This window comes from Thrips palmi, unplaced genomic scaffold (assembly GCF_012932325.1).
Source record: "Thrips palmi isolate BJ-2018 unplaced genomic scaffold, TpBJ-2018v1 HiC_scaffold_4, whole genome shotgun sequence".
NCBI classification, from domain to species: domain Eukaryota; kingdom Metazoa; phylum Arthropoda; class Insecta; order Thysanoptera; family Thripidae; genus Thrips; species Thrips palmi.
This window is the reverse complement of record NW_023144631.1, coordinates 4,135,997-4,155,708: the sequence shown is the minus strand read 5'-3', so window position 1 is coordinate 4,155,708 and position 19,712 is coordinate 4,135,997. Positions and strand designations below refer to the sequence as shown.

The window sequence follows — 19,712 nt, the reverse complement described above, 5'->3', positions numbered from 1 at the left end:
GCGCGGCGTGGCAGTGCCGAGCAGTGCGGAGCGGTGCGGAGCAGCCGAGAGGGATGCGGTCAAAATATGCAGATTGGCCAACTGTTTATCAAGTCATTAGAACACTTGGAAACGTTCTGTTTGTGTAAGACGCCCCCGTGTGCGCTGCCAGCGCTGCCAGCTGTGCGCGCCGCCCGGCCGGGTAGGGCAGGGCCACTGGTAGGGCCCACAGGTTGGGCGGAGGCGCGGCCTCGAAAAACACAGTCCCTCTCTCTCCGCGCAAACGCGCGGCTCCATCCGTCGGCCAATAAAATAATTCTTGCCCAAAGTTTTGTCCATCGTGGTCCATGTGCCGATCGGCAGCCGTCCCGTTTCGTGCCCAGGGGCGGATCCAGGGGAAAGAGGCAAAACGTGGACTCTGGAGCTCAAAACGCGTCTAGAGTTTTGGCCGCCCCCCACCGGTCTTCTGGCCCACTGTGATCCACCCCGCACAGACCCCCGCGGGAAATAATAAGGCGGCAACGCGGCATCTTCTTGCTTTTTGGGCCGTGATGCATTTTGACGCTCTGGTTGAGGAAGATCGAATTTGCTTCCGCCCAGGCCTCCCTTCCGTCTAAGTGCCGCAATCTGGGAGCGCTCGCCGAGGAGAGGAGGGGAGGGAGGGAGAAAAAAATACGGCGGGGACGTAGGGGGGAGGGAGAGAGAGAGAGAGAGAGAGAGAGAGAGAGAGAGAGAGAGAGAGAAGGAGGGGGCCGCTGGGGACCCTCCGTAAACAAACATTATATTGGATGAGAGTCTGATACGCTAGCTGGCTGCCCTGGGCCGCCCTGGGCCGCCCTGGGCCCAGACTGCCGATGCTCAAATCTGCCTTCGCCTCTCGAAATACCGATTTCCCCGCCATCATCGCGCCGTCCGTCCCGTCCCGTGGGGCTCCGGGGGCCCCGTGGGGCGCCGTGGGGCGCGCCGCCCGGATTCTTCAAATATTTTGCCACCCCGCCCCGCCCCGCCCCAGTGTCATCGTGAGGCACCCTTCAGAACGGGCTCCCCCCCCCCCGCATCGTATAATTTCATCTTTTACCTCTTCACTGGCGAAGGAAGGCGGAGCGGAGGGCCCTGCTGCCCTGCAGACCGACGGCAAGGGATTCGGGGGTGGGGGTGGTGGAGTCCGGAAGACAACACGAAATAAAAACAACAACTAGAGAACGCTCCCTAATTTCCCTGCCCCGTGAACAACACGCAGCATCGGAATGCCTTTCCTAAGTCCGCGCGAGCGCCTGGCGACGAACGGGTAGGCCACACGCCGCGCGCCTGTGCGTTGGCTTGCCTACCCGATGGTTCGCAGGCGGCGACGGGTAGGCCACACGCCGCGCGCCCGTGCGTTGGGTTGCCTACCCGATGGTTCGCAGGCGGCGACGGGTAGGCCACACGCCGCGCGCCCGTGCGTTGGGTTGCCTACCCGATGGTTCGCAGGCGGCGACGGGTAGGCCACACGCCGCGCGCCCGTGCGTTGGGTTGCCTACCCGATGGTTCGCAGGCGGCGACGGGTAGGCCACACGCCGCGCGCCCGTGCGTTGGGTTGCCTACCCGATGGTTCGCAGGCGGCGACGGGTAGGCCACGCACAGCGCGCCCCTGCGTTGGCTTGCCTACCCGATGGTTCGCAGGCGGCGACGGGTAGGCCACACGCCGCGCGCCCCTGCGTTGGCTTGCCTACCCGATGGTTCGCAGGCGGCGACGGGTAGGCCACAGCACAGCGCGCCCCTGCGTTGGCTTGCCTACCCGATGGTTCGCAGGCGGCGACGGGTAGGCCACGCACAGCGCGCCCGTGCGTTGGCTTGCCTACCCGATGGTTCGCAGGCGGCGACGGGTAGGCCACGCACAGCGCGCCCGTGCGTTGGCTTGCCTACCCGATGGTTCGCAGGCGGCGACGGGTAGGCCACACGCCGCGCGCCCGTGCGTTGGCTTGCCTACCCGATGGTTCGCAGGCGGCGACGGGTAGGCCACACGCGCGGCGCCGTGCGTTGGCTTGCCTACCCGATGGTTCGCAGGCGGCGACGGGTAGGCCACGCACAGCGCGCCCTGTGCGTTGGCTTGCCTACCCGATGGTTCGCAGGCGGCGATCCGGCGCTAGGCCACGACAACAGCGCGCCCGTGCGTTGGCTTGCCTACCCGATGGTTCGCAGGCGGCGACGGGTAGGCCACGCACAGCGCGCCCGTGCGTTGGCTTGCCTACCCGGCGGTCGACAGGCGCTATCCGCGCAGCCAGACAAACGGGCCCTTCAAACAGCCGTCTGATTGGCTGGCGTCGCCGTGCCGGCCGGCCGTGGACCAATCAGCGGCGAGCATCTCGCGCGCACTGCCTCCGTCCGCTCCACCCTGAGCGCCAACGCCAAATTCGCTCCATTATATGGCAGCTCGCCTTCCCTGCATTTCTATCGCCCTGCTCGTCTCACAATGGCAATGCAGATTGAAAGGAGAGCGGCGGCGAAAAAGAAGAGGGAGAAAAAGAAGGAGGAGAAAAGGGAAACCAAGAAGAATATTCCTTCCAATCACTCGATGATCATTAGAAATGGAAAAGAATGTGCGCGGCGGAGACGCGGCGACGCGGCGGAGTGGGGGACACCGCTTCACGCTTCCCCGGCGTCGCCACGCCGCCGCGCCGGCCTCGGTGACGACGTCTCGGAGGACGTCTCGAAGGACGACCTGGAGGGCGCCTTCGACGAGGGGCTCGGAGCGTGTGTCTCGAATCAAAGGGGGCATCATTACTGCGCCAATCGAGGATCGAGACGAGGACCTTCGAGGAAGACGCGACCTCATCGCGCACCGCCACGGCGCGCCACTCGCTCGCGTCGCGTCGCGACCGCGCGGCGCCGTCTCTCGAGGTGCGCTCTAACAAGCAGCCCAATGTGAGACGGCCAAAATACGGCTCGTTAAAAAGATTCCTGCCATTCGTTTTCAAAGTCTGACATCAATTCTACTGTAGCAAGAAGCCCCGACTTGACGATTTCGGCACGCAGTAGCGCTGCTGCGAAGCGATTCTGTGTCTTGCGGCTCCGTCCTTCTCGCACCCCTTCGGGACGAGCCCCGAGTGCGAGAGAGACAGAGCGACGAGGGCACTGTTCGGAACGACGCTGCTGCTGCGCGGAGGCGAGATCGCCGAATCAGCGGCAAGGGCACCATGGGCCGTGGGCCATGAAGGAGGCTGTAAATGCCCGCTGCACTAGAAGGCCTCGGAGGCCCCCGAGGGGCCGGGCCGCTACGCCGCTTCGTTGCTCCGCCGCTTCGGCAGGCCGGGGGCAGGCCGGGGGCAGGCCGGGGGCAGGCCGGGGGCAGGCCGGGGCAGGCGGGGCAGGCCGGGGCAGGCCGGGGCAGGCCGGGGGCAGGCCGGGGGCAGGCCGGGGGCAGGCCGGGGCAGGCCGGGGGCAGGCCGGGGGCAGGCCGGGGCAGGGGGAGGCCGGGGGCAGGCCGGGGGCAGGCCGCCCCCCGTTGCCTCGGTTTATTCCCAGTGATAAATCCCCCACCGACCTGACCCGCCACCTATCTGGCTGCGATTTGCTCGGATTCGCCCCACAAGAAACAGGACCAAGGACGGACACAAGGACAGTCGCTGCACTGCGCTGCGCTGTCAGGACCGTCCTGCGGAGGACGTTCAGTGGTCCGGTAGACCCACGCAGGCGGCCAAAACTCTCAACGAGTTTTGAGCTCCAGAGTCACTAAACAGGACTCAAACCGGCCGTGTGGCCCCAACAGTGGATTCCTCTTTCGGAGGGTGGGGGTGGGGGGGGGTGGGGGGGGGGGGGTAACACGTTCGGCTCTCGTCCCATTTAGCGACTCTGGAGCGCAAAACCCGTCCGGGAGTTGTGACCGCCTCCACCGGTCTTCTGGCCCACTGTGGGACGGCCGGCGAGGACGGTGAGGACGGCGAGGACGCTGTGGCGGACAAAGTTGAGATCAAACAGTTCCTTTGTGCGACAAAGAGGGGCGTACGGCGCGGGGCCAGCCCGGAATACACCGCCCTGGACGACACAAGTCCTAAACAACAAAAGAATCTCCGGCGGGGTGAGGCGGGGCGGGGCGCGGCGCGGCGGGCAACCCCCTCTGTCCGCGCTGCACACGGTCCAGGGAAGAAAAGAGGTATCGCATTCTCTGGCAACGAATGTCGTCTGAACATCCAAGACGCTGTCCATTTTAAATCATTTTTTTGTCAAGGAAAAAAAACCACCAACTACTACAAGAACAAAAAAAAAACTTTGTTGGTTGGAGACTTTTACTTACGGGCATAGTCTGACTGCCATGGAGGGCAGTGATGGCGCAAGCTGCTTCCTGGGACGAGGAGAACTTGACGAAGGCACAACCGGCTGCAACATCAAAACAAGACACCATTAAATCAAAACTAGCGCAGCGGCGGCCGACACTCGCAAAAAAAACAAAAAAAAACAGCATTGCTCCGAAAAAAAAACCACCGAGCGCCACAAAAAACAACAATCAAAGTGACTGAGCCGCCAGGCGGCGGGCAGGCAGGCAGGCGTCAGCGCCATCACTGCTGTCCGGCGGGACTGCCTACGCTGACAGGGCCGACGAGGCAGACAGGGGCTCGGCGCGTCATTCACCACTGTAATGCCAACGCCGTGCTCCCCGGACAGTCATTCCCAAAGTATTCCCCCGGCGGCCCGCCCCGCCCCGCCCCGCCCCTCACCCCGCCCCGCCCGCTGCTGGGCCGAATGATCCGAGACCATAGCAGTTTCAGATTGAGGGCTTGATAACCGACGCGGCGCGCGACCCCGCCCCGCCCCGCCCCACTGCCAACGGCCCGGAGCCCATGGCGCTCAAGATGAGGGCAAAAACAGTCGACGATGCCCATCAATGTCAACACCGACTAGTATTGTTTTGTTCCTTGTTGTCTCATTTTTTCCAACCGAATTATTATTATGATTGTTATTGAAGCTGGACGCGTTTTTCAGAACAACTTGCAGAACTGTTGCTTACGCCTCTCGGTTTTTTTTCCGATGGATAAAGCGCCCGGCCCGCTACTTTCCCTTGCTGACTGCGAACCCGCAGAGGAAGGCCCCTACTTTTTCCCCCCTCGCTCTCACACACACGCACACACGAACACTGCCCGCTTCCCAAACAGTGCGGGCACAGTGTGGACTCGAACAATCCGCACACACGCACACACTCACACACTACTCACTCCATCCCTACGCGCGCACTCCAAAAAAAAAAGAACGGAAAAAGTACGGGAAATAAAATAACGATAAAATAGAAAAAAAGGAGGCAATGCACTCACTCCGACCCACAATAGCGAAACGATTTGCTGGCAGCTCTCTATTTTTATATGGCGAATTCTTCATGATAAGCGGCTGTGCTGGTGTTCGGATGGAGATGTATTGCCCGCCCCCGCCCCGCCCCGCCCTGAGCTCTCTCTTTCAGTATCCCTCTGCTTGGCGCTGCTTCCGTTGACAAAGGAGTTTTCCGCTTCTTATTGAGTCCCATTCATCATTTTCTTGCGACTGTCACGGTGACTTGTAAGTTACGGCCGTTCCCTCGCCTTGCTCGCTTTGCCGGTTTGCCCGGCCGAGTAGTCGTAGGTGCGTTTCATAAATTACGTGTCACCAGTCGGACAGAGATGCGCCCGGAAGCGGAGCCAAAGCCTTCCACGGACAACAACAAAGGGAGGGACCCGGAGGGGGGAAACCAACAACAACAACAACAGCACGCGGTCCACCAGGTCCACGCAGTCGATGCGGTATTTTGAGTTGAGCCGGACTAATTAGCGAACCGAAACGGAAAACAAACTCTGGCGTTGCCGCGGGGAGGAAGGGGGGGGGGGCGGCAGGGAACACTCAATGACTTGGAAAACGGAGTACAGTGGAGTACAGCACACTGTGGAGTGCAATTCGTTTTCGCTCGGCCGCTGCATCTCGACATTAGGGCCCCTCGCGTCGCCGCGCCCCGCGCCCCGCGCCGCGTTGACGAGGAGGGAATGGAACGAAAACACGGCCGACTGCTGCGGTCTCTTTCTCTCTCCCACCCCACATTTTTTTCCTTTTCCCTCTCTCTCTTTTTTGTCCTTTTTGTCGTCAACGTCAACCAGCAGCAGTGCGGAGAGCACGTCAAAAGCCACACGGGCTCTTTATGCAAGAGGGCGCGAGGGTGGAGGGGGAGGGGGGGATTACGGATTGTAGGGAGGGCTGCCAGCCCCGCCAGCCCCGCCGGCCCCGCCGCACGTGCGACTATATATCCATTTGGATCACCGCGAAGCCCTGGCCTGCCTGCTGCCTGCGAGGGGCTCCACGGCTAATGAAAGTGCGTTCGGTAATGTATGGTTGGCTACCATGGGTGCACGGCCGGCAGGGCCAGCGGGGCCGAGGCTCATTGTTCCAGGACTCCCCCACAGCATCCCGTCCGCTAGGCCTTCCCCCTCGCCCCGCCCCCGCGCCGCCCCGCGCGCCACAACCGAACTCGGTCGAACACCAAATTAGAAGGCGTTTTGCCGTGGAGCCGCCCCCGTGGCCCCGTGCGGCGCCCCGCCGGACGCCGTGTAACGGACGGCCCCCGCGACACTCTTTCCGAGCTCGCTCGCTCTCTCGCACCCCTGAGGGGTCTGCGGCGCGGTGCGGCGCGGCCCCGCGAGTGCGAGCGAGACGGAGCGTCTCTTTCCGGCGGTGTACGATTCATTAGCGGGATTACTTTGGTACTCGATAAGACGGCCGACGGCGGGGCGGGGCGGGGCGGGCCTCGGCAGCGCCCCCCAATACAGCCGCCGGCCCTTTGTAGGCCAGTGTGCCTTCCGAGGGCCGAGGGCGGAAGGGCCGGCCCAGGGCCAAGGGCCTCGCGGGGCGGGGCGCGGAGGCTGCAGACGTTTTAGGCCAAACTCAATCACGCCGCTTTTAGCGATAATAAAAAGCCCTCGTCAAATCCCTGCCGAGCCTGGGCCTTCTGGGGAGCGGCAGCCCTGACGGGCAGCCTGTGTGCGTGCGTCCGTGTGTCGGACCAAGGAAGGTGGCTTTCATTGTGTGAGCATCCACTTCCCGCCCCGCCCCGCCGGACGCCTCAAGCGCGGCTCTGGCCGAAAGGCGTCAATGCACGCGTTTAGCGATAATAAAATTTACAGGCGCCGCCTCAACCCTGACCAGCTGGGCGGAGGAGCGGAGGGCGAGCGTGCAGTCTGGGCGGGTGGCGATCACGCGCTGCTCGGCACCAAGGCAACTGGCTTCACATTCGCGGTGAAGCCGCACTTCCCGCCCGCCCCGCCCCGGACGTCCCGCTCAACTGCGCCGCCGCCAGCTGCAGCAAAGGCGCTCACGCAGCGATAAGGCATAGTAATATTACGGGAGGACGCGCGCCTCACCGGACCCAGCAGGAGGAGGACGGGAGGAGGGGAAGCGTGCGTCTGGGAGAGCGGCTGGCCAGGCACCGCGCGACCGGCACCAGGCACTGGCCAGACACGCGGAACGAGCACGGCCGATGGCCGGCCGGCCGGCCGCCCGCCGACGCGTCGCCAGCACGGCCAAGCACGCGCCAGGCAACGCAGGACACGGCCAAGGCAACGGCCAGGCAAGGCAGGCAAACGGCCAGGCAACGGCATTCAGCAGGCGACGCCAGGCACGCGCAACGGCAAGGACCTGGCCAGGCACGGCCAAGCAAACGGCAGGCAACGGCCAGGCAACGGCCAAGGAACGGCCAGGCAACGCAACGGCACGGCCAAGGCACGGCCAAGGCAACGGCCGAGGCAACGGCCAAGGCAACGGCCAAGGCAACGGCCAAGGCAACGGCCAAGGCAACGGCCAAGGCAACGGCCAAGGCAACGGCCAAGGCACGGCCTCGCACAAAGTGTTCCTCAACATGCAGAAATCACATTAGCTGTCGTGCGGCCGTCCGTCCGCCCTGGTCCGGCCTCCCGCTGGTCAGTCGAGAGGAGGGGAAGGGGAGGGGGTCCCTCTCCAACCCCTCAGCCCTCCGGGCCTCTGGCAGGGCCGCCAACGACGGCAGAAGGGTCTTGTGGTGGAGTGGGCTGCGTTTGGCTGGCTGCGGCTGGCTGTGCGTGTCCCGAGTTCGTATGGGTCCGACGAATGGACGCCGAGGGAGGGGGAGGGAGGGAGGGGAGGGGGGGAGGGGTTGGAGGGGAGGGGGGGGCGCGCCGGACGTGGCGAAATGAAAAGAGCAGCAGGCTGGCCGGCCCGGCCCTGCACGACAGGCCCTTCCTTTGCGTTTTGACACCGCGCACCTTTCGACTCAAATGGCGCGTGCGTGTTGCCTGTGCCGCACTGTGTGCGTGTGAGTGTGTGCGTGTGTCTGTGTAAGAGTGAGTGTGCGTGTGTGTAGCAGGCGGCTGTACGCGGCCCCCTGGAATAGACCTTTCTAGTGTAATCTCTCACACCGACGCGAAATGATGTCATGTGACACATCGCACACACAGGTGGAGGGCAGATCCCCACCCCCCGCCCCTCTCCGAGAGGCTCCGAGGGGCCCAATGTTGCTACCGCTGCCGCTACCAGTGGCGCCGCCACTCTCTGGCGCTGCCCGGGATTCCCGGCCCGAAATGAAGCAGGAGATGGAAGAGGATATGTCGTAAAGCTAGACTTGCACAGGCCGGGAGAGAGAGACAAGGGCAGCAACAGCAGCGGCGGCGGAGGCAGCGGCGGCAGGACAGAGAGGGGAAGCATGCTGACGTGATATGAGCGTGGAAGGTGTGGCGCTGAGATGAATGGAGGAGGGGCTGCAGGCAGGAGATAGCTGCAATCCGTGTGGCGAGGCGTTGTAGCGGAAGTGGAGTGACTCCCTGCGCACGCACACCCTCACACACACACACACACACACACACACCTAGACACACATATCACGCACACACACGCACACGCACACACACACTACGCGGTTCGCCATGTAAATCCCAAGCTACCTGTGTTTGAAAAAATTCCCGCCGGAAAGTCGCACGCGAAACCTGTTTTCCAGAGTAGTGCGCACGGCCGGACCATCTCCTCCGCGTCCTGGGTCCTGGCCAGGTCCTGGCGGGGTCAATAATATAAGGTTACCCGGCCCGCTCCGCTCCACAGGCTCTCTCTCCCCGGCGGCCGGCGTCCTAACAGGGACCGTCGTGTCCACCGCGGCCGCGGACCGAGCGCGCCACGGCGGGGCGGCGGGGCGGAGGGAGGGGAACGAAAACGAATAAAAATGGCGGCAAAACAAATCCGGAGGATGGTATCAAAACATGGCTTGCAGGGCAAAGGCGAGTGGGTCCGCCGCCGCCGTCCAGCCACGGCCATCTCACTCTGTCTCGCTCGCACTCCGAAGGAGGAAAGCTCCGCGCCCTGAGAGTGCGAGAGAGAAGAAACGGCGCATTGTTCAGCCTGTGGCCCGGCGGGTAGGCAGCACGCCCTGCACGCCCGGGCTGCTTGCTGCTACACTGTGAGGGGCACGGCGGCACGGCACTGGGCTCCGGCTGGCTCCGCCGAGCAAGCCCGACCCGACGCGAGCGACGCCACGTAGTGCGGTGTGCGGTCAGTCGCCGCCGTCCGGACGGTCCAGACCTTTGACGGTGTCTTCGAAGGGCTGGCAAATGGCGCGTCCGGCGCGGGGGAGCGGGGGTGGAGGGGGTAACGGAGATTCACGACGCCATCAGGGAACAAACCTCGTCCTTTAGTGCCGCCGGGCTGGCTGGCTGGCTGGCTGGCTGGCTGGCCGGCGGGCCGCGGGGAGGCGAGTCGGACTGGCCGGCGGAGCGGAACGGAACGGAACGCCCTCCCGTTTAATTAAATATGGAGACACACAAAGTGATTCCAATTTTTCAAGGTTTGAAACGCAATGGGGATGCATTATTCAGACGGCGGTCCGCGGCCGGCACCCTGCGCGAGGCTACGGCGGCCCTGGGATTGGAGTGGGGGAGGGACAGGGAGAGAGAGGGGGAACAGCAGTGCGGGCCACACCGGCCTGCTCGGCGGCCTGCTCGGCGGCCTGCTTGGCGGCCTGCTTGGCGGCCTGCTTGGCGGCGGGCCCCGAGACAATACAAGTTTTTAAGAAGACTTTATCGGCGTCAGGGCCGACACTTTGCTCGGCCCAGCCTCAGCCTCGCATTGCCGCCTCGCCTCGCCGCGCCTCGCCACAAGACGCGTCCTTACCGTCCACCTTGGAGAAGCCCGGGGGCGGCAGCGCGCAGTCCTTACCTGCAACAAAGCGGAGCACAGAGTGAGCACCCAAACACCGAGACCGCACCGCACAGCCCGCGCAGAGAGAGAGAGAGAGAGAGAGAGAGAGAGAGAGAGAGAGAGAGAGAGAGAGAGAGAGAGAGAGAGAGAGAGAGAGAGAGAGAGAGAGAGAGAGAGAGAGAGAGAGAAACATTCACACAAAAAGGAGAGAGGGAGGGAGGAGGGGGGAAGTTGTTGGCCGGCGGATACGGAAACGCAGTCAAGCTGTTGTTTCCGCCTCTGCCTTTGTTCTGGCCGGGGAATCTCATTCTCATTACCGCTGTTTGCACTTTTACATGTGAGCGAGTTTCATAAAAAGGAATCTGGGCGGCGCTGACCGCGCACCACGCGTCCAAGAAAGGCCTCTCGGCCGCCGCGGGCCACGCAAAGCGCACAGACCGGGGAGGGTGGGGAGAGGGAGAGAGAGACGAGAGAGCGCGGAATAAATGGAGGAATAAAGTTGACGGAGAGAGGCGGTGCGAGAGAGACACGCCGCGGCGCTTGCACACGACAAAGAAAGGAAGGTGCGGAGGACGCGCCCCTTTTTCCGCGCAAAAACCAACGAATTAATTACGCGGCTACACCACCACGTGCTCGGCCAGGCCGCCAGCTCGGTCTGCGCGGCCCGACCGCGAGGCTGGCCGTGCTGGCCGTGCTGGCCGTGCTGGCCGCGACGCCGCGAGCGCCAACCGCGCGGCGCCACAATCGCAATGAAAATTCGCCGAGTGCGATGATGGTGGCGGCGAGCACACGGCCACGCCGCCACGACGCCCCACACCGCGGAGCGACACTCGCGGAAACACAAATTATTAGCCATTGGCGATTCCGGAACCGCGCAGTGAAAATAAATAAAAATTAAATGGCGGCGGTGTTTCATTATTCGCGTTCGCGGTTCGCGGTCCGCGGCGTGGAGCGACCCGGCGCAGGCCGGGCTTCACTGCCGCCGGGGGCACGCCTCTGAAATAATGTCGTTTAATGAAACGAAAACAGGCGCCGGGATTGTTGGCGGCAACTTTTTACTGCTTAGCCTCCTTGTTACTCCTTTCCCGGGCAATAAATACAAGGGCTGCAAATCCCCCTCCCCCCCTTTCCCCCCTTTCTCGTTGCGAAAGTAACTCGCGCGGCCGCCGCCACCGCCAGGAGGCCGAGTCCGAATAGCAGTGCCTCGTGACGCCGTCGTCTCCCTCGCACCCCCGGGCTTTTCTTCCGCAAGTCACTCAGCGCCTCGGAATCGAAGTCACGGATTTCGACGAAGCTTGGACAGCGTGTTCCTCAGGTAGGACGAGGAGGCTTAAATTTTTTTTTTTGAGATTTTTTGATTTTTTTTTGAGCTGAAGAAAAGATTTTGAAGGCCACTTCGGTAAAGAGACTCCATTTGACGCGAAGACCCCAAAAACTGCATTCAAATATTTCCATGAAAATCCATTAAAGGAAATATAGCTAAGGTCTATTGCATCAACCTAGGGACACATCTACTTAGTTCCGTCAAAATCCGACGCATCGATTTCGGGGTCTCCGGGCCGCTTTGCGAGCGTGAGAGAGACAGAGCGACTGTTCGCTCGGAGGCGGCCGTCGCCAGGAGGAGCGGGGATGACGCGAGTAATTAATAATTTGTCGCCGCTGAAAACGCGCCGCCTTGAAGCCTTGGCGCGCCTTGGCGGCCGCAGAGCCGAGCGCAGCCAGCGCACCGCCGCCCTCTGCACGGCGTTTTCACGGCGCGCTGCGGGACGTTAAACCCTTTAATGGAAGGCGCTGCCTGGGCTCGCCGCGGCTTGCCGGGCTTGCCGGTCATTTGCGAGATCTTGCCAAGTTTGGCGCGGCAGCGCCGCAGCGAGAGTAAGTGCTCGGTGGACGACGCGGGCCTCGGCGGCCTCGGCGGCCTCGGCCTGGTACGGCGAGGCCGTGGCGGGAATGCGGCAGCGGCGGCCGAGATCGGGAACCTGGACCTGGAGGACTTGGAGGGCCAGGAGGGCCAGAAGGTCCAGGAGGACCTGGAGGTCCTGGAGGGCCTGGAGGACCTGGAGGGCCTGGAAGGAGGGACCTGGAGGACCAGGAGCCGGCCGGCGGACAGCGGTTCACGCCAATTTCAACTCGTTTGCTGCAGCCTGCTGGCCCCGGCCGCTCGGCCGCACCACGCTCTGGCAGAGACGAAGATCCCCATCGCGGTTTACGGCAAGCCGTGTCAATCTCGCCGCCACATGTTGCAATCCGCGAGCACGATGCGCCCCGGCCCGCCCCGCCCCGCCGCGCCCCGCCGCGTTACGAGGCGCGCGATATTGACTGGCCGGAACGACCCGCCGGGTACACCGCCACAAAAAGGCACTCGCGAATAAAAAGAAAGAATGACAAACGCAAAAAAAGAAAAAAAGTGCAGTTTGCGTTATTTTGTTTGGTCGAGCTTCCTCTCTGTACCGCACGGCGCATGGCCGCACGCCGACGACGTGACGGCGGCGCCACAGCCTAGCCGGCAGCCAGCCAGCAGCCAGCCAGCAGCCAGCCAGCAGCCAGCCAGCCCCGGAACCCAACTCATGCCGCAATCAGCGGCGGGGTTAATGTGATGTATACGACGGGCGGCCCTCCGGCCTCCGAAGGAGAGGGGGAGGGGCAAACTAGGCTACGAGGACCTCATCGGCTCCCCAGTCACAGCCTCCCCGCTGCCGGCACTGCCAGTGTGGGCACTGCCAGCACTGCCAGCACTGCCGAGCCCAGCCCCTCGGCCTGGCGGCGCGGCCTGGCCGGGCTAAGCGATTCAAACTTGGCGCCCCATTGAGTAAACCGCACGCGTTTACACCCAGCAGCAGTCAGTGGTGGTAGTGCCAGTGTGACAGTGGGGGCACCACCACAAAACTACACACATACAGTTACACATGCGCAGGCGGGCGTACACAGCCACACATGCGCACACATGACGCAAAGGACAACACATGTGTAGCGTCTGGGCGCCCCGCGCGGCCCCTGTCAAACTGTGTACGCCGACCCAGGCCGCAGCCGCCGCCAGCCCCGGCGTCCCGGCAGGCAGGCAGGCAGGCCGAGCTGGCAGGCAGGCGGGCCCCTCCCCGGAAAATGCATCCCGATCGGCGGAGCGGCGCGGACCGGCGCAGCGCCTCCCAATATGCTCGCCTTCCGCCCTTCCGCCACTTGGGCGCAATCCTGGGCGTGTCAGCGGGCCGGCCGCAGCCAGGCGCCATGCCGCCAACAAGCAGGCGGCAAACGCGGCGAGCGCGGCAAAGCCGGCAAACCGCAACAGGAAAACAAAGGGCAATGGCATTCAGCGCCAACGCCCCTCGCCCGGCCCTCGCCCGGCCCTCGCCTGGGCCTCCTGCCCCTCGCGCCGCCGCGCCCGGGGAGCGCACCCCCCCTTCCTCTCTCTCTCTCTCTCTCTCTCTCTCTCTCTCTCTCTCTCTCTCTCTCTCTCTCTCTCTCTCACCGCCACTCTCGCTCTCGGTCGGCCAGGAACAGATTTATTTCTTGGCCAGAATTTGCACAGGCCGGGCCTCGGGGCGCCACCGCCGGCAAAGTGCGACGGGTACACGTGTAAGGACACCGCTGCGGTGTTCACCCGTCTCACAGTGAGCCAGAAGAGCGGTGGAGGAAGCAAGACCTCGAGACGCGTTTTGAGCTCCAGAGTCGCTTAACAGGACTCGAACGGAACGTGTGACCCTACCAATCGATTCCTCGTTCGGAGAGCAATCCATTGGTGGGGTCACGCGTTCGGTTCGAGTCCCACTTAGCGACTCTGCAGCTGAAAACGCGTCCGGGATTTTGTCCGCCTCCGCCGGTCTTGCCCACTGTGCGTCCCGCACATCCACGCGAAGAAAAAACAACAAAACACCCCGACACAGCAAAAGACGGAAATGGAAGAGCCCGCGTGAACCGGACACCGCCGGGACTTGTTTCCCCAGCGACGCTGGAGCCTCCAGAGTATGACGGCCGCTGGGCCTTAATCGTCCGGGCTGCAGGGATGATGGGCCTGCCCGGCAGCGCCCGGCGGCCCGGCAATAACCCGGGAGGGACGCGCCGTACTGCCGCCACTGCCGCCAATACCGCGCCAACTCCACGCATAACCTCATCGCCCCCTCCCCTGGCCCTCCCCTGTCCCCCGGGCCCCGGGGTGTGCAAGTTTCATCGTTAGGTAATGAGGCCGCGACCACATGGCGTACGAATCCCGCCGCCCTCCCCTCCCGCCCGCCCTTTACCGCTCGCCAAGCCATTATAATTTTTTAAACGTAATTAAAGCGCCGAAAACTTGGCGACGTGTAACCGCACTAATCGCTCGGCCCGCGCGATGGGAGGGAGGGGAGAGGCGCCGCTGTCCAGGGCTTCCACAGTGGGCCAGAACACAGGTGGAGGCGGCCAAAACCGTGGACGCGTGAGCTCCAGAGTCGCTAAACAGGACTCGAACCGAGCGAGTGACCCCACCAATGGATTGCTCTCCGAACGAGGAATCCACCGGTGGGGTCACACGTTCGCTTCGGGTCCTGTTTAGCGACTCTGGAGTTCAAAACGCGTCAAGGGTATAGGCCGCCTCCACTGGTCTTCTGGCCCACTGTGCGTCGGGAGGAGGCGGTCGGATGCAGGCGCTCGTCGTCGGGGCCCTGCGTGACCCCAGGCCGGGCTGCTGGCCATGACGGTGGCCTTCATTAAGCTGGCCGAGGCCACTAACCGCGATACCGCTACGCCACGCCACGCCTCGGCTTAGCCGCCCGTAATGCGGTGATTGCAATTGATGCTGATCCACAGACACCTTCCCCGCCCCCGCTCCCCCCCCCACTCCGCGCGCGCCAATTTACGGGTCATTACTCACCGGCAGTGATTTAGAGCCGCGCAGACTTGTCGCCACTTGCCGCGCGAGGCGAGCACAGTCACGCCCAATCAGTTTCCAAGCTTCCAACTTTCAACAATTTTTTCCCACCGGAATCGGACTTTTAAGGGCACCATCGGACTGCCCTTGAAACGAGCATTCCAAAAGTACCCTCATGCGTTTGGTTCGAGTCCCTTTTAGCGGAATGCACGAACTTTCAATAATTTTTTGAGTCTATATCATTTCTCCTACCTAAATGTTCGCCTACCTGTCTATTTCGCCTACCTATATTTCGCCTACCTAATAAAAATATTGAATAAAAATATTCAATCAAATATTGCCATTTTTCGCCTACCTATAGTTCGCCTACCTAATAAAAAAATTAAATAAAAATATTCAACAAAAAAAAAACGAAAAAATCGGCGGCAAAAAGTGGCAATACGAAAGTCTCAAGGAGACCCGCCGATCAGCTTCGGTGTTCTTATGGGAACCGGGCCTTCATCCGACGCTCCCTGCCGCGCAATTCGACAGATTAGTGGGTTCGTATTAGGCTGGCCCACCCGAAGTGCGCGCGGTTTCTGTGGTACAGTGAGAGTCCAGATTCAGAGGCCTTACCTCAGAGGGGTCACATTGGGTATTTGAACCCGCGACCCCGAGTGCCGAGTCTAGTCAACTCCTCTACCCTGACCGCTCAGCCACCGAACCAGCTTGTCGGCGGCGATGTCGCAACTCCTCTTGAGCTGCCGTTCGAGAAATCTGGTCCCGAAAAAATGGTACTTTGAGCGGTCTCGAACCCGGGACCTGCTGCTTCCCACATCATGCTCTTAACCACTGAGCCACCGGGGCGCCATGGCACCCGCCCTGCCTGCGCTGGTACTCAATCTTCTCTGGATATACCTCCCCAAGCAATTGGTCGCCGAAAAAATTGTGTATACTACCGGTCCCGAACCCGGGACCTGCTGCTTCCCACAACGTGCTCGTAACCGCTGAGCCACCGGGACGCCATAGCACCCGCCCTGCCTGCGCTGGTACTGAATCTTCTCTGGATATACCTTCCCAAGCAATTGGTCGCCGAAAAAAATGTGTATACTACCGGTCCCGAACCCGGGACCTGCCGCTTCCCACATCATGCTCTTAACCGCTGAGCCACCGGGACGCCATGGCACTCGCCTTGCCAGCGCTGGTACTTATTCCTCTCTGGATAGACCTCGTCAAGAAGTCGGTTGCTTCTGCCGAAAAATATGCTCATGGCACTAGCCTCGAACCCGAGACCTGCCAGTCAGGAACGCAGCACTCTAACCACGGCGCTACCAGGTTGCTATGCACGCCACTAACCTAGCGCCAAACTTCAATAGCCACCCATCTTGCTTGATGCTGGACAAAAAATAACTTCGGCGATGGGGTGAGCGCTATGCGTAGCAACCAAGTAGCGCAGTGGTTAGAGTGCTGCGTTCCTGACTGGCAGGTCTCGGGTTCGAGACTAGTACCATGACCATATTTTTCGGCAGAGGCAACCGACTTCTTGACGAGGTCTATCCGGAGAGGATTGAGTACCAGCGCTGGCAAGGCGGGAGCCATGGCGTCCCGGTGGCTCAGCGGTTAAGAGCATGATGTGGGAAGCGGCAGGTCCCGGGTTCGGGACCGGTAGTATACACAATTTCTTCGGCGACCAATTGCTTGGGAAGGTATATCCAGAGAAGATTGAGTACCAGCCCAGGCAGGGCGGGTGCCATGGCGTCCCGGTGGCTCAGTGGTTAAGAGCATGATGTGGGAAGCAGCAGGTCCCGGGTTCGAGACCGCTCAAAGTACCATTTTTTCGGGACCAGATTTCTCGAACGGCAGCTCAAGAGGAGTTGCGACATCGCCGCCGACAAGCTGGTTCGGTGGCTGAGCGGTCAGGGTAGAGGAGTTGACTAGACTCGGCACTCGGGGTCGCGGGTTCAAATACCCAATGTGACCCCTCTGAGGTAAGGCCTCTGAATCTGGACTCTCACTGTACCACAGAAACCGCGCGCACTTCGGGTGGGCCAGCCTAATACGAACCCACTAATCTGTCGAATTGCGCGGCAGGGAGCGTCGGATGAAGGCCCGGTTCCCATAAGAACACCGAAGCTGATCGGCGGGTCTCCTTGAGACTTTCGTATTGCCACTTTTTGCCGCCGGATTTTTTCGTTTTTTTGTTGAATATTTTTATTTAATTTTTTTATTGGGTAGGCGAACTAAGGGTAGGCGAAAAATGGCAATATTTGATTGAATATTTTTATTCAATATTTTTATTAGGTAGGCGAAATATAGGTAGGCGAAATAGACAGGTAGGCGAACATTTAGGTAGGAGAAATGAACAACTCCCAATTTTTTTTCCCACCGGATTCGGACACTACCAATGGACTGCTCTTGAAACGAGATTCCAAAAGTAGCCTCGGGCGTTCGATTCGAGGCCCTTGAGCGGACTGCAGAGCCGGAACCGCGTCCGCTAGCGGCAGCTGCCTCCACGACGCGCGATAATTCCTTGAGGGGGAGGGACCGCCTCCTCGCTCCTCCGCGACGACGGCCTCCTTCACCGCCACAGCGGACTTTGATGAGCGCCCTGCTCCCGCGAGATTACCTGCCGGACTCCAAATTGCGAGTTCATCATTTCGGCGCGCGGCGCGGCGGGCATCGCCCTGCGCGTCTGCCCTGCGCGTCCGCCTGCCCGCCCCGGCCGTCCGCATCGAGCTAAACTCTATTTACTACACCTCGCCTCCGCCTCCCTCGCCCTCCCCCAGCGCCGGGCCGGCCGCTCCCTCGGGCCACTCCTTCCTCTCTCTGCACACCGAAATGCTGCACGCATGGCGGACTCGCGCGGCCAGAAGGGGCAAAAAAGGACGGGGAAGGCGAGGCAAAAAGCGAATTTCCCGGAGAGGGGCGCGGCGCGGCGCGCTTTCCTGAGAGCCGGAGTGCAAATATGTATGAATCTACGAGAAGCACGCAGCCACTGGGCCGGACACTCCGGGCCTCGCGGGGCCCCGCGGTCCGCGACGCCAGAGGCGTGCGTGGCAGTCATCGGCGTGCCGCGCGGCGCGAGGAAATGGGGGCACCGAACGTGAGGGATGTTGCTGCTCGCCAGGCCGCCCCTCGCGTCCCCGGAGGACTAGCTGCAACGCCCCAGCGGCCAGTGCATGGCCCAACGGCAAACGCACCACGGCCAACCAGTTGCTCTGCCAACCTGTTTTCGCGGTGGATGACAAACCACCCTGGTTGGGCCCTGGGTCCCGGTTACCGCGCTGGACCCTGCAGCAGCCCTCGGGCAGCAGGCGGCCGGGACGCCTCGCGTGAAACCACTTTCGGCCGAATAACCCGACCGGCAGTCCGATCCCGAGCAGCGCTCTGGAGCGCTGTCTCTCTCGCGCCGCGGAGCGAGGGAGACAGAGAGCGCACGCACAGCCAGGGCGAGGGCTGGGCTGGCCCGGGGCGCGTAGCGCGGCGAGGCGCGTGCTGGCCGTGAAATTGGCTTCATCGTTCACGGCCAACCGAGCCCTATCTATTTTCACTTCATTTGGCCGCTCCGCCGCTCCAGCGCTCCGCCGCGCGGCTCCAGACTTGCATGCTGCGCGGCGAGCCGGCACCCAGGGCCAGGGTGGCCTGGGCCAGGGCCTGGGCCAGGGCCGGGGCCCTCTGGGCTGGAGCCAGCAGCCAGCCGTGTGGAATCCATTGCCTGCTGCGGGCCCGCCTAGCCCCGCCTAGCCCTGCCCAACGCCCGCCAAACGCGCACTCGCAGCAACAGTGTCGCGCCGGCGGCTCTTTTGCCAGTCCTTTTCCCAGTGTACAACACTCATACGTCTGTGTGGGTGTGTGTGTGTGTGTGTGTGTGTGCTGTGTGTGACATGCAAGTCACGCTCGCTGGATCAAGCCCCGCCGAAGGTGGACCACAGCCAAGCACAGCGAGCCGCGGAGCAATGCAAAACCATCACGTATTTAAAAGCCCTGCTTCTACAGCGCCACTCCGCCACTGCGTTCCATCCCGAGGGACGCCGCGCCCCGCCCCGCCCCGCCCCGCCCCGCCCCGCCCGGCAGCAGCAGCAGTCCGATGATGCCGGCCAGCCCGTCCGGATCGAACGCTCGCAGCGGAACGCGCGCGCCAACGGCCAACCCCTTTGCCCCATGTTACTGTCGAGAAAACAAATAAATAAATACGAGTCGGGATTCCACTCCGGCGCAGTCCATTCCCATCATGCCCCATTTTTGACGACCGCCCCCCGCACCCCCTCCCCTCCCCCTCTCCCCGCGGAATGGCGCCGTTAAGGCCACGCGGGGCAATAAATTGGCCGCGGGGAAATGACCGCCAAGTGGGCCCGTGTATTATCACTCACTCACTCGCGGCGCGGCACGGCACGGCACGGCACGGCATGGCGCGGCACGGCGGGGACGCAGTCTCATATCCACGCGTTTTCATTACAGAGGCCCAGCCTCGCAGCGCCATCTGCCGCCCGGACGAGATAATCGCGGAGAAATATGAAGGCAAGGTGGGATGCACCTCGGGGCACTCGGGGCTTTTATCAGCGATTGCCCGAAAGTAGGCCGGCAGGCGGGCGCGCCGCCGCGCCGCCAGGACGCTGTAAAGATGATAGCGCCAACCGCTCCAACTCGCTCCAGCTCGCTCCAACGGCTCTAACGCACAGTGGGCCAGAAGGCCGGTGGAGGCGGACAAAACTCTGGACACGTTTTGAGCTCCAGAGTCGGTAAACAGGACTCGAACCAAACGTGTGGCCCC

The 19,712-nt window shown here is 62.4% G+C and overlaps 1 protein-coding gene across 12 annotated transcripts in view; it reads right to left on the bottom strand.

Annotated features, from left to right (window-relative positions):
• The window catches only part of LOC117649356 (CUGBP Elav-like family member 3), a 71,352-nt gene that overhangs the window by 13,510 nt on the left and 38,130 nt on the right, over positions 1-19,712 (bottom strand). For 10 of the 12 annotated variants that reach the window (XM_034392021.1, XM_034392022.1, XM_034392024.1 and 7 more), the window contains one exon: positions 4,253-4,335. In XM_034392021.1, coding sequence (XP_034247912.1) covers positions 4,253-4,335 — 83 coding nt within the window. Of the gene's footprint in view, positions 1-4,252; positions 4,336-10,095; positions 10,141-19,712 lie in introns of all 12 variants that reach the window. The other 2 variants (XM_034392025.1, XM_034392031.1) reach the window with 1 other exon arrangement.